This window comes from Cercospora kikuchii, assembly GCF_019650295.1.
Source record: "Cercospora kikuchii DNA, contig_00005, whole genome shotgun sequence".
Classification (NCBI taxonomy): Eukaryota; Fungi; Ascomycota; class Dothideomycetes; order Mycosphaerellales; family Mycosphaerellaceae; genus Cercospora; species Cercospora kikuchii.
Genome location: NW_025408586.1, coordinates 2,144,390 through 2,156,960, shown reverse-complemented (window position 1 = coordinate 2,156,960; position 12,571 = coordinate 2,144,390). Strand labels below are relative to the sequence as shown.

Here is a 12,571-nt window from a genome sequence, read left to right as displayed (position 1 = left end):
GCATACCGCTGGTCCTTCAACATCTCTGCGATTCGCATCATTATACACATTGCCAGCGCGCCGAGGAATTACCATCTCCTAACTTCACGATCCTGGCCAGTTGCGCCCTGATCCTGGTTGCACAGATCTCGAGAAGACATGCGAGACGCGGTGGCCGTCACGTCCGTAGCACTACTGCACTGGTGAGCGCACAACAATGACGGAGCCTGGCTCTGGATCATTGGCGTCTCTTCGTCCTCCCGGTCGCGCCGCCAAAGGATTTGCCAATACATCAACCACCTCACTACCCAGTAGCAGCGACGATGCCGACAATGCGCTTGGCTTCCGATCTTCTATGGACAGGGCCATTAGCAAGGTCAAGGACCGCTCCAGCCGAAGAGGCTCCGTCGACAGCCGCCGGGACAGCGAGGACCCATCAGCGCGTCGATTGTCAACTTTCGTTGCAAAGACAAAACGGAAGATCCGCACAGGTCGCACCAACGAGATAGAGCGCAGCTTGAGCAATGATTCGAACGGCCTGGATGTCGAGCACTCCGACTCATCCCTGCTGCAAAGTGGAAGTGGTCGAAGCAGTCTGTTTACCGATGATGAAAGAACGGACGATAATAAGTAAGTACGACTTGCACACATGATCTGAGTGCGATGGCATTGCATCTTCTGAATACGAGCCTTCAACAAGAGAGCTCAGACACATATCTGGCCCTGGAAGGGGAGACCCAGATTCAGTTTCAGCCTGGCCTGTCACGGTCGAATCGGAACGACCCGATGCACGTGCCGGCTTGCTCAAACGGATGCTTCGGCAGCCCGTTGGCTCTCAGATCTGCACTCACGATCACCATCACCGACAACCACTTCCCCAATACACGTCGTTCGAGCTGCGTGGACCTATGTCCTATCGTTTTTGACAGTTCTGGCTGGCCCAGTTGGCACATTTCGTTCTTACTATTCGCGACCGAGCCTCTGTTCTTTATTGACCTCATTGCTTCCACCACAGTAATCCTATCCGGCCATCTCTTTCCACACACAACTCCCATACCGGCTACCTGACCTACTCGTCGCCTGAGATCAACGCGCAAACGAGTTCGACTCTACGAGAGCCCGACGACCTCATTCCTTCCGCGACGGCCGAGGCACTGGCGAACATTCCACACATCGTCGAGCCCCCAACCACCACCGATACTCTACCGACCGCACCGCGAACCGATCGCAGCCCTTCACCTGCCAGCAAATTACGTGGCAAGCTAAAGTTACCTCGAAAGAAGTCGGGCGACGTAGAGGCAGTCAAGTCAGGGAGTGGAAGTGGTGGCCTTGGGGGGCTGTTCAAGACCGTAAGCAGGAGGAATAGTGTCAACGATTTGCAGGAAGCCGAGGAAACGGCATCAGCTTCGCCGGCCAAACAATCTTCGCTGCCTGTCGTCAATCAAGAACGGCCAGAGACCCCGAAGCGAAAGGGCAAGCAGCAGCTCGAGACACAATCGCCATCGACCCCCCACCTCCTTGATACACCGACCACACTGGTAACTCCTCCCACGCCGACTGAGTTCACAGCCGCCTCTGCCACCTTTCCCTTGATATCGCCTACCAAAGGCTCGCCCGCGACACGTGCTTTAAGCTCAGTCGAAGCAATACGACGCCGACGAGCCGAATCAGCGGCCAGCCTGCCAAGCAAGCTCTCTAATAGCACCGTAGTGCCTTTGACGCCGACTGCGGAAGAAGCCAAGACACCTGGAGGCACATTGACGCAGGGGACCCAGCACGAAGGGGCATCAGGCTTCTTTACTTCATTCTTCTCGGCCACACAAAAAGCCGCAGGCTCAGTCGGAAGCGGCATCAACATTCTACCGTTTCAGAAAGCAAAAACCAACAGCACTCCTCAGCTCGTCGATGCTGGCGAAGGAGGTGAGGAGGTCATTCCAGGTTCAGAAAGCAGACCAGCAACTGGGCTAGGCGACGGCGACAGAGCTCCCCCTGCCATTGAGACACTCGGCAAGGGTAACTTAAACTTCGGACACTTGGGCATTTCTGAAAGCGCGCCTGATCTCATGGCTGCGGCGAGCGATCCTCCAGCAATCGGGCAGATTGATGGGTCCCTTCAAAATGGTGAGAAGAGCAGGGCAGTCGAGGAGGATGCTGCTGCTCGCGCTGTTTCCAGCGCCTACGAGAAACAACCGTCTGAGACAGGGACCGTGCTCAACGGCCACAATCGACCTTTGTCGATCGCATCAAATGAGCGTCTAACGCTTGGAGAGCAGAGCCCTCCTCGGCCAGCTGCAGGTGCTGAAAGTGCCATCGGCAAACGATCTAATAGTGTCAGAAGCAAGCTTAGTGGCCGCCGGAAACATCGTGGTAGCTCAGCAACAGCAGGCACAGGCAATTCCATCGCTGCAGCACTCAAGGATAGCACCACCGGCCTCGCTCAACCAGGTGCACACGGCACTGGCCACCGGCTTACGGGATTCGCTGTTGCGAGTAGTAAGCGCAACAAAGATTTCCATAACCAGTTTCGCAGCGTGCCTGAGGATGACTATCTCATTGAAGACTACTCTGCTGCATTGCAGCGTGATATCCTGCTTCACGGGCGGTTGTACGTTTCGGAAGGCCACATATGCTTTTCAAGCAACATCCTTGGCTGGGTGACAAACCTTGTCATTAGTTTCGATGAAGTCATCTCCATCGAGAAGAAGAGCACCGCAGTGATCTTCCCCAACGCGTTGATCATCTCGACTCTCCAAGCACGTAACACTTTTGCGAGCTTCGTGGCACGCGACTCTACATACGAGCTCTTGATCGGAATTTGGAAGATCGGCCATCCGAATCTCAAGAGCTCGCTGAACGGCGTGGTGCTTAACAATGCAGGCACTGGCGATAAAACAGAGGTCGCAGAGGAACCCGGTGGAGGGCACGACTCCACAGAAGGGTCTGATGACGAGGTCTACGATGAGGACGCAGATGATGACGAAGATGATGTAGGCAGTTTTACCGACGGGGGCATGGGCGCCAGCGATGTTGGCAGCAATGTCGGCGATCATAGCCTCAGTCGCAAGACTTCTGCGATTCCAGTCGCGCCTGCCCCACAAGTCAACGGGACTGTACCGAAGGGCCTCGAAGGTGCAGATACTGCCGTCACCGGAGCCGCTGTGAGCAGTGAATTTCCAGGAGCGCCTGCTCACGAGCCGACCGAATGCAGCGACAGCGCAGAACATTACGACAGAGCTTTGATTGACACGACGATACCCGCGCCCCTTGGCCAGGTGTACTCCCTCATGTTCGGTCCAGCTTCAGGAGCGTTCATGAAGAAGTGGCTTGTAGAAGATCAAAAATCCCGCGAGCTGAACTATGTTGATGACAAGACCGGCCTGGACAATGATCACAAGACCTTCACATTCGACTACATCAAGCCGCTGTTCAATCCTGTTGGGCCCAAGCAGACGAGATGCACGACGACCAATACTTTGAAAGCATTTGACTTGGACAAAGCAGTGTCTGTGGAGTGCAGCACAGTAACTCCAGATGTGCCGAGCGGCAGCTCTTTTACTACAAAGACCAGATACTGCCTCATGTGGGGCCCGAATAACTCGACCAGGATGCTCGCAAGCTTCACTCTTGAGTGGACAGCCAAGAGTTGGTTGAAGAGTAAGTCAATCCGATGAATGGATGTGACCAGCCAGCTGACTCATTCAGGTGCCATCGAAAGCGGTGCTTTATCTGGACAGACCGAATATGTGAAGGCCATCGTCGCCAGCATCAAAGCCGCAGTGACGACCAAACCTCCGGTCAAGGGAGTTCCGCGGAAGGGGAAGCGGAAAGGTGGGAGGAAGGAGATTTTCGACACGACTGAAGTTGTCGCAGAGCGCGAAGCTCCTACTTCACAAGCGGCCGCGCAAACCAGCTGGGGCCCTCTGGAACCCGTGCGGCCACTGCTGGAGCCAATTGGCGCTTTGCTTCGCCCATTTTTCAACGCTCAGGTCCTGATCACCGTGTTAGTCGTCCTACTGACCTATTCGTGGTTGTTGCCAAGCCGAGGAGGACGTCAGGTCGGCGTTCCTGGTTATGCGTCTCCAGATCGTATCGCTGCATACGAAGAGCTCTGGCGAAGGGAAGAGACGGCTCTGTGGGATTGGTTAGAGGATCGAGTAGGCCTCGCGGGTGCCCATTCATCCTCGAGTCAACATGATCGCTCGAAGGAACCTAAGAGCAGATTAAAGAGCGAAGACCTCGATACGCAACGCATGAGCGAGAGGCAGATGGATGCTGCAATCAAAAGCACTGAAGAGAAGTTGTCTGCTTTGAAAGAAGCTGTGGAACGACGGAAGCTGAAGCGTGACACGAGGAATTAGCGTTGCATAGATATATCACGATGATCCTGCCAGCCTGTGAGCGTTCTCGTTTGTTCGATTTAGATATTGTCACTTTGAAGCTGAAAAATTCTCTCTGTCCATTGACCACATTGCGTTCTTCCAAGCTTTGCTGTCACATCGGCATTCGATGGTCTTCAGGTCGTTAATACCAAAACCCCTTTGAGCTCTTGCCTCCTGTTGCTCAGCATGTGAAAAGTGGGGGTTCGCGCGTGAAGTGTACTGTACGGACGAAGCAAGTGACGCAATAAGGGGGACAAACAGCGGCGCGTGACATAACCCTTTCCAGACCTACCATATTCGGACTCGCATCTTTCTTCCGCTGGAATAAGTGTTTCGTCTTCCATCGCGACCTGCATGGGCATCCTCGGGGAACCTTGAGAAGAAGCTGTGAAACGATACAAAGTGCGAGAGCCCAGCTGCATCGGAAATCCTCAATCCGCGCCAAACATGTCGACAGGACCGCAGTTCATCGCCATCAAGCGCAAAAGGGGCGAGGAAGCACCCGCGGCATTGCTCGTCGAGAGAGCAGGAAAGAGAAGGGTGACAGAGCCTGGGTTCCATTATGTGCTGAAGGAGAGCGGCGAGAGCGATGGTACTGTAGTGGAGTCGAAAGAAGCGAAGGAGCAGGATTCATCGAGGACTCCGAGTCTCTTCAACGCAGACGATGTTCAAAAGCGCGTCGGGGAGAGCAATGGCCATCAGCGAGGAAAGCTGTCGCGCAATATATCGGGCAATGGCATCAGCCAGGGCACAATCACGAAGGAGAGGCGCACCTTTCATCTCAAGCGCGTTGGCACACCAGAACCCAAGATTGGAAAGAGGAAGGGCAAGGCGAATAGAGAACGGGGCATTGCTACATTCTCGGAGAAGCGCGCGAAGAGGGACATGAACCGCAGCGACTCCAAGGCAGTGGCCGAGTTTGCTGGACGACAACGCTCTGCAAGTGTATTGTCCACGCAAGGAGCATCTGCAGAGCCTGTCGATCGCCCACTCAAGCGACCTGGCAAAGGCGCTGCTATCAAGACAAATGGGAATGCAGCGTCTTCTTCCACCAATGCGAATGGCAAGACAGATGCAGAGATGCAATCCATGGCGGATACGCTGCATCAATTCGCCGTGCATGAAGCCAGCAGAGAGAATGGCGGTATCACTAATCGTGCACCGGCTAAACCCAAGATCACAGCAATGCCCAAGTTGTCTGCTCAACGTAGTCGCGCAATCCACCAGCAGCGAGTCGCTCAGTCGTCGGCGCCCCTGTCGAGATCCCCACAAACCGATGACGCGAGCATGGATGAAGAAGGCGACTATGTCTATGACACGTATGTTCTAGCCACAACTTCGGGCGCTGCACAAATAGACGCACAAGATGTCGGTAATGTAGGCTATCTGATTATCACCGAAGAAGATCAGGCTCAATGGGAAACCTACATGGACGACGACCTAAGCGAGGAGGAGCCCAGTGACGAAGACGATGAGAACGCTGAAGACTGGTATGGCGCCGACTATCCAGACGACGAAGTCGCGTCGGACGACGAATTCGATCGCAACGCGTACGGGTATCGAGCGGGAGGTTCTGACGACGAGGAATATGATGAGCACACTTTTAGCGAGGACGAGTATGAGCGTCAGATGAATCCATGGCTGAAGAAGACTCCACAGCAATTTGCAAAGTACTTCAAGGAAGAAGACGGCCACGAGGATAGCCAGGATTGATGAGAGACAAGCGAGCTGCGAAATCGGTCTCCACTGCTTCGTTGCTATCGACGCGACTACAGAGAACAGACCACCACAGACCCTCGTACATCTGCACGAGCTAAACCGGAACCAGTCACATATGAAGAGCCGACCCAGAAATGCCCTCGGATTTGTCACCTCTTCACGGGTCGTGAAGGAGACCGGCAGATGGAAAATGCATCGGAGCATCCGCCGAACGGGATTCCTTATCCAATGCATAAATCTTGTATTGCGATAATCATGACGACTGCCGTCCGTCACCCTTTTTTCGGTGACTGAATCGCAAATCCTCGGTACTGTCCTCCGGGGCCTCGCGCGCGCGGAGCCCAACGCACTCTCAGGCGTCCTACCGATGATCTTTGGGATCTCTGCAGCGCGATCTCACCGCTCCCGTCACGGAACAGCGGAGATTTGGTGCTGGTGGTGGACTCGTGGTTTCGTGGGGTGCCTCAGTAGTTGCTATGCATTTTACTGTTTTTGTTCCATATAATCGTGGCTGTCATCAAAAAGGGGTATATGCTATTGCGCCTTTCCTGGTCGTCAGGATACCCTACACTCCTCTCATATGTTCCTTCATCATATCGTCGTGTTTTCGCCTCGCATCCTGAATGCTACAATGTTTCTCCTCCATCCCACGCCATGCTATGTCAAAGAATTGCGCAGCCAGATCATGTCTGCCTGCCGCTGATGTTGGCACCCTCGCTGTGCATACGGGGGAGCGCCTTTCTGGCACTCCCCGTGTCAAAATGCACGAAGGGAATGTGTGCCAGAAGCGCGTCACAAAGGGTGCCGTGGTAAGTCTCTAAATCCACGAGGCGCCGTCAGCACTCTCTTGCATTCCTCTCGCAATCAACTTCCCGCATCCCGTTCAATTCATAGATTGCAAATACCCAATCTGTGAAAGAAACTCGCGCGAGAAATTTGTCGCTCGCTTTTCCACTTCTCTGCAATCCGCAGCGTACGAGCCGGGTCCGCTTTTGAGCACTTCCATGAGACCCCATTCCCTCCGTACGCGGTAGTACACGGATGTCAAACCACCCTTTGTCCTTGTACCGAACAGCTTCTCGAACCTGTCCTCGATCTCGGGCCAAGTATTATCTCGAATGATGCGGGCGTACATGATGAAGAATTTTTGCTCTTCGCTGTAGGAGGGCCGCGGCGGTCGCGGTCTCCTGTCGTTCATGCTGCCGTATTGGAAGGTGGTTTGTGATTGCTGTTGCGGTGAGGTCGTTGGTGTCTTATCCCCTGCTGTGTACGCGGTGGGTGGGTTGCGGTTGAGGCTTTGAGGCGGGAGAGTCGTCGTGCTTGCTCCTGTGTAGTATGATGACGGTGGTGACCCGAGAGAACTGGTCGGCGAGCTTCCGTAACTCCTTGCTTGTGAGGATGGATCGTAGCCACGGACTTCATCGTGGCGAGAGCCGTGGGCTTGGGGCTCTGGTTCTACCTCATTGAGGATGACGCTGAGGGGTATTTTGCCTGATGAGCGCTCGTAGGACCGCCGTGAAGCCATGTCTCCCATGGTGGTGCGGTGTTGAGAGGATGAAGTTGACGAGGTACTTTCGCACCAAAGATAGAAGCCTCCGGCATCGACGGGGTGTATCAGGAGAGCAGAGAGTGGATTTGCTTGGGGTCTTCAGCACAATCTAGTGCGCTGGCAGACGAATCTGTACGATTTCGATTTGTCGGAGAACACTCCAGAGGACGGAGTGCATGCCGACACGGGCCCCAGCGTTGATCAATCAATTGCGGTTAAGGGTGACCTAGTGGCGCATGCAACGGGCGATTCAAGGTCAACAGACTGTCCCCAAGGCGGCAAGTCATTGGTCGCTTGCACGTCGTCGCTGTGAAGATGGGTCGCAGATTGATTGCAGCATACGTAAGGCGACCGTCATGGAGGGTATTTGAAGCCTTTCCACGGCGCAGCACATGCAGCAGCACACCCGAGTCATTCGGACCTTCTGCCGAAGCAGCTGTACGAAGCTGCAGAACTGCAGAACGACCGAATCTGTCACGGCCGGTTTTCGACACGATCGTCAATCCCTGATTGTCGACGTTGGATCGGTGCGCGCGTGGACCACTCTTCACATGGCCTCGGTGCCTAGCGCCGCGCCTGGGTTGGCAGCTCTTCACGGCGGGTGTCCCTAATGGTGCACTACGGTGCGTGGGCTATCAGCGTTGCATATGTTCGCCACCAATGCGGCTGGCGCGCGGAGGTCGCACTGCCCGTTGCAGCCAGGAGACGTTCACCAGATGTCGTCTCATCATTGCACGCGATGCGGCCGCTGCACCGACAGTGGGACCCATGACCCTCGACTCTGCGGGAAGCATCAGACGACGTCGACACCCATCATAGATCGCACCTGGTGGTGCCGTTCGTCCAACTCGCAGCATGCACGTGCACAGGACAGGACCCACCATCATCACACACATGTTACACGCTCCGCTCCCGAGACTCGTCGGCCGGCATTTGCGGCAGGATACGCTAGGCGTCAAACGCCGCTACCGCCGCCGTGCAGCAACGATACTTTTGGTCTTGCATTTCGGGGCTTGCTCCTTGTTGCAAGCATGGAGCCGGACGTCGCCCCTCCCAATCACTGGCAGCAGCTCGCAACTGTGAAGATCCTGATCTCGATCGCTTGATCGCATTCTCCTGCCTCTGCAACTCTCGAGGCGGTGGAGGCCGTCTTGACCCCGTCACGACTTGCTTCCTGTGCTGCGCGTGCGTTTTCTGGGGAGAACTGCACTGCACCTGGAAGGGCTCCGCTTCCGAAACAAGCGCTGACTTGTCGGATCGCTGCCGCACTTCAACACTCGACCAACTTCTTCCGCACACCTTTGCCACAAAGCTGCTTCGCTGCAACAAATGCCACTTGCTGCGGAGGCGGACTGGCGGCTCCAGCCCTAATCGAGCCCTGAGCGAAGCTCACTAAATGGGATCTACAGTTCCGAGGAAGCTGGCCGGTCGTACATTAAGCGCGCCGCGCGTTACGCGCCGTATTCTGCAGACTTGCACTGACGACTGATGAAACCAGCACATCCCATGCGTCAAGCGGAGCAGCCCAAGGAAGGCAGCCTGACAAGCATTGTAGGGAGCGGGCTTGCGGCTTTGAGCCCCATCTGGCCGCACTGCGCTTGCTTGAACTCTCACCTGCCGTTCACAGTCACAATGACGATACAGAAGCGGGATCGAGGCTGAGCAGATGCCCACCAGCCGACAGGTCGTGCCAGCAACAAGTCGCCAGGCAAGGCGGTGAGGATCCATCCAGTGCTGTGCGCACGACAGAACCATCTGTTTGTTGCGGCGTCGCACGTGCTTCGCACCGTGTGCCGCGGGACCGGATGGTGAATGCAACCATCATCGGGCGAGACGGTGCGCTGGTTCTTCCCACACCCGTGACCTAATTGCCTAATCAAGAATTTCGTCAGACTTCACTGAACTTGGCGGTCGCCAGCACACCATCTCAGCAGTGGCGCCAGCGCCGTGGAGGGGTTGTGAGGAAGCGGGCCGCTTTGCGTGGTGATCGACAGTCATCCAAAGCAGAGCTGCCACAGCCCTCGAACAGAGTTTCCAGCTCGGTGTTTAGGGTGCAAGCGTGAAGAAGTTCGCCAAACGCCCGGACTTCAGTGCGGGCCAGCTTGTATGCACGCATGAACGCCACTGTGCTGGAAGAGCTGCAAGAGGATCACTCATCAGCTGATCGGCCCGGGTCAAAGGTCGAAAGGACCGTTCATGACGATGTGCCGAGGCCGGTTCTCGAAAGTCCGCGATACGCAGCCGCGCAGTCGTGCAGAGACTAGAAAACGGTCAGCGTAGTCTTGTGTCGTAAAATGGGCATTCCGCGGCCCATCAGAATTTCGCAGTGGAGACGATGAAGATGTGTAGGTTTCGACAGTCGCTGGCGCGTGGCAGCAGGAGTGCAGAATGACGAAGGGCCCTTTCGGAGCCGGTCGTATGCCCGTTGCACAGTGCTGGTCTCTGCTGCATGTCTGGATGATCGTCGTCTGCACGATCTGAACTCTAACAACGAGGATGAATTCGTGACAAACGGGCTGAGGATATGGCGGTCTTGTGGTCCTGCAAGGTCCAATTCGGGAAGCAAAGAGCATCGTCAGAGTGATCTCGGCGCGAAGAGATCCCGACTGTTGTGCACGAGGCCTTGTAAGCGAGGACAACGATATCCTGAACTCTGCAGGAGAGCCATCGTAGGATCGCCTTTGCAGGAGACCCGAGTACCTGATTGTATGGTCGCGCCAGTTGTTGGAACTTCTTGATTGCAAGGTTCGGCGCCGCAGCACATGTCGCGCGCCTTCGCAAGCGGGCAGTTACGATTGCGGAAAACGAAGTGGTGATTGACAAACATCTATGTAAGAGCGGAGTTCCTTCCCGCACGTGCACACCCACACTTGCCTTGAACACATACTGCATATGGGCAAGCACCTCTGAGACAGCATCGTCTCGTGCCTCGAGTGGACATGTGCGCGAGTCAAGGAGTAGCGCCGATTTTGCTCGACAAGCGCAGCCTCTGTCGTAGGCAGGTAAGGTAGGCAGAGGCCGAGCTGCCCTAAAAGCTGCACTTCGGTATCCGCTCCTTCCAACCGGTCCCTGGTCAGGTGCCAACCAATAGCAATTCCCCAAAGCCGGAGGCGCCCAGGACAGTATCGACCACTGTTCTATATGCGAATACGCTCGTTTCGCCTCGTATCGCGTAAATCAAATACTCTCGCAAGCTCGAAAGAAAGTTGCCATTAGATTCTCCGCTAGATATAGGATACCTTAGTGCCCATGCCTATCGTCTGCTTAACCTTCATCCATCCATCGTCAATTGCCCTTTTCAATTTCATTCGGAGATCTCGTCTCGCCATGATTAACAAGAATGCAACCAGAAACATCATTAAGCGGAACAGCGCCATACTGTTGCCAGTTATTCCTCGGCTGGCTTCCAATACCATCTGTTGAAGATTGCTAAAGACGGTCGAGGCGCGCATATACAGATTAGGAGGTGGAGCACGCGTCTTCTTCTGCGGCTTGCTTGGGGGCTTTGCAGTCGCGTGCGATGTATTTCGTGAAGTGCTCGCAGCTGCATTGCCATTCTTGACGTGTCCGTTCGTCGGTCGGGATGAAGAGGAGGCATTGGATGTATTGGTGCGTGAGCGCTCGAGCTCTGCGGCTCGTTTACGCTCCTCTTCGCGACGTTCGTTCTCCTTGCGTTGAGCCTCTTCTGCTGCGCGCTGTTCTTCCAGCTCACGTTCTCGCAGCTCTTCGAGTTCACGCTCGCGTTGTGCCGTGCCATCTTTTTCATCTTTGAGGCTTGCTAGGGCGTGGAGAAACGCTTCGCGTCGCTCCTCGTCCAACATGTCGCTCATCTCGATGAACTGCTGTGCATATTCCCATTCCTCGTTGGCAGGTAGGACATGTAGCGAGTAGAGCTCCAAGATCTTCAGGCGTGTTGTCAGCTCTTTGGGCGAAGATGTGCCATTGGACATTGGCGTCGCGATACCCTCATTCAGGTAGGCGAGCTGAGCCGCGTCGGCGGACGCAGTGAGATATGCTTCAATTCGTTGTTGGTTCAGCTTCTGGCTCTGCATGTGTCCAAGTAGGAGCGTGGCCAGATTCACAACGACGTCAGGGTCGACATCTCCTTCATTCCCACCATAGCCTAGCCGAATGATCTCGTCCCACACTGCTCCATCCCTTGCTTTGGCGGCCAATTGTCTCCATCTGGTTGATCCAAACTGATTCTTGCCCTCTTCCGCACCCAGCTCGATGATTGCATGCAATAAGCTCAGATAGAAGACCCAGACCTTCGTCCGGGTACCCTTGGAGCTCTGCGCGACGAGCGCGGCGCCGTCACCTGAGCTCTCGCTGTGAACGCCATTCGTGCCGAGCACATCACTTTCGCCGGGCGACTGTGAAGTGACGATAGGCTCGAGGGTTTCGAGAGCTTCTTTGAATCGCTTCGTGAGGTAGAGCTGCGTCGCCTGCTTGTAGGTCCGCACGATAAGGGTGTTGGCCGATCGGGATCGCGACAGACTTGATATGGAGCTCGATAGATACTGCGAGTTGAGCGCATCCTGATATGTGACCGTCCCGGCGGATGCCATCGCGACCTGCACGATGTCCAGAGTCAAGTGGACAATGCGGGCATCGCCAGGTGAGGAGTGTTGGTGTCGCGCAATCGGCGGTTATAGGTAGATTGCACGGGGACGGCGAGCCTCGGAACAAGGTCACGTGCAGACTCGCTGAATGACATCGATATCCCTGCTCAATTGCTCACTTCCGCCCCGCCAGTGTTTGCGTTGGTAGCAACACTTTCTCTGACGCGTTCATACTGCTTCTCGCTGATTGTGTTGGCCGCGAACATTGTGTGTTTCACAGAGCCGGCAGTCGTCCGCTGTGGCTTCCGCTCTGGCCAGGTCGAGGCTGAGTCGTCTCACCTGCAGACCGAGTAGGCAAGTTTGCTACTTCTCTTCTGCTGATC

General features: G+C 55.4%; 4 protein-coding genes across 4 annotated transcripts; 2 read left to right on the top strand and 2 right to left on the bottom strand.

The window, feature by feature from the left end:
• Positions 1-196: 196 nt before the first annotated feature.
• CKM354_000861200 (uncharacterized protein) lies at positions 197-4,337 on the top strand (the record flags this gene model as incomplete). Its single annotated transcript, XM_044803998.1, has 3 exons — positions 197-609; positions 995-3,633; positions 3,682-4,337. The coding sequence occupies 3 exons, from the start codon at positions 197-199 to the stop codon at positions 4,335-4,337; spliced, it is 3,708 nt and encodes a 1,235-aa protein (XP_044659933.1).
• A 468-nt stretch (positions 4,338-4,805) lies between these two features.
• CKM354_000861100 (uncharacterized protein) lies at positions 4,806-6,071 on the top strand (the record flags this gene model as incomplete). Its single annotated transcript, XM_044803997.1, has 1 exon — positions 4,806-6,071. One exon carries the CDS (start codon positions 4,806-4,808, stop codon positions 6,069-6,071), a length of 1,266 nt encoding a protein of 421 aa, XP_044659932.1.
• Positions 6,072-6,960: 889 nt separating this feature from the next.
• CKM354_000861000 (uncharacterized protein) lies at positions 6,961-7,611 on the bottom strand (the record flags this gene model as incomplete). The annotated part of the gene is made up of 1 exon (XM_044803996.1): positions 6,961-7,611. The coding sequence occupies one exon, from the start codon at positions 7,609-7,611 to the stop codon at positions 6,961-6,963; it is 651 nt and encodes a 216-aa protein (XP_044659931.1).
• A 3,239-nt stretch (positions 7,612-10,850) lies between these two features.
• Positions 10,851-12,194, bottom strand: CKM354_000860900 (uncharacterized protein; the record flags this gene model as incomplete). The annotated part of the gene is made up of 1 exon (XM_044803995.1): positions 10,851-12,194. The coding sequence occupies one exon, from the start codon at positions 12,192-12,194 to the stop codon at positions 10,851-10,853; it is 1,344 nt and encodes a 447-aa protein (XP_044659930.1).
• Positions 12,195-12,571: the final 377 nt, after the last annotated feature.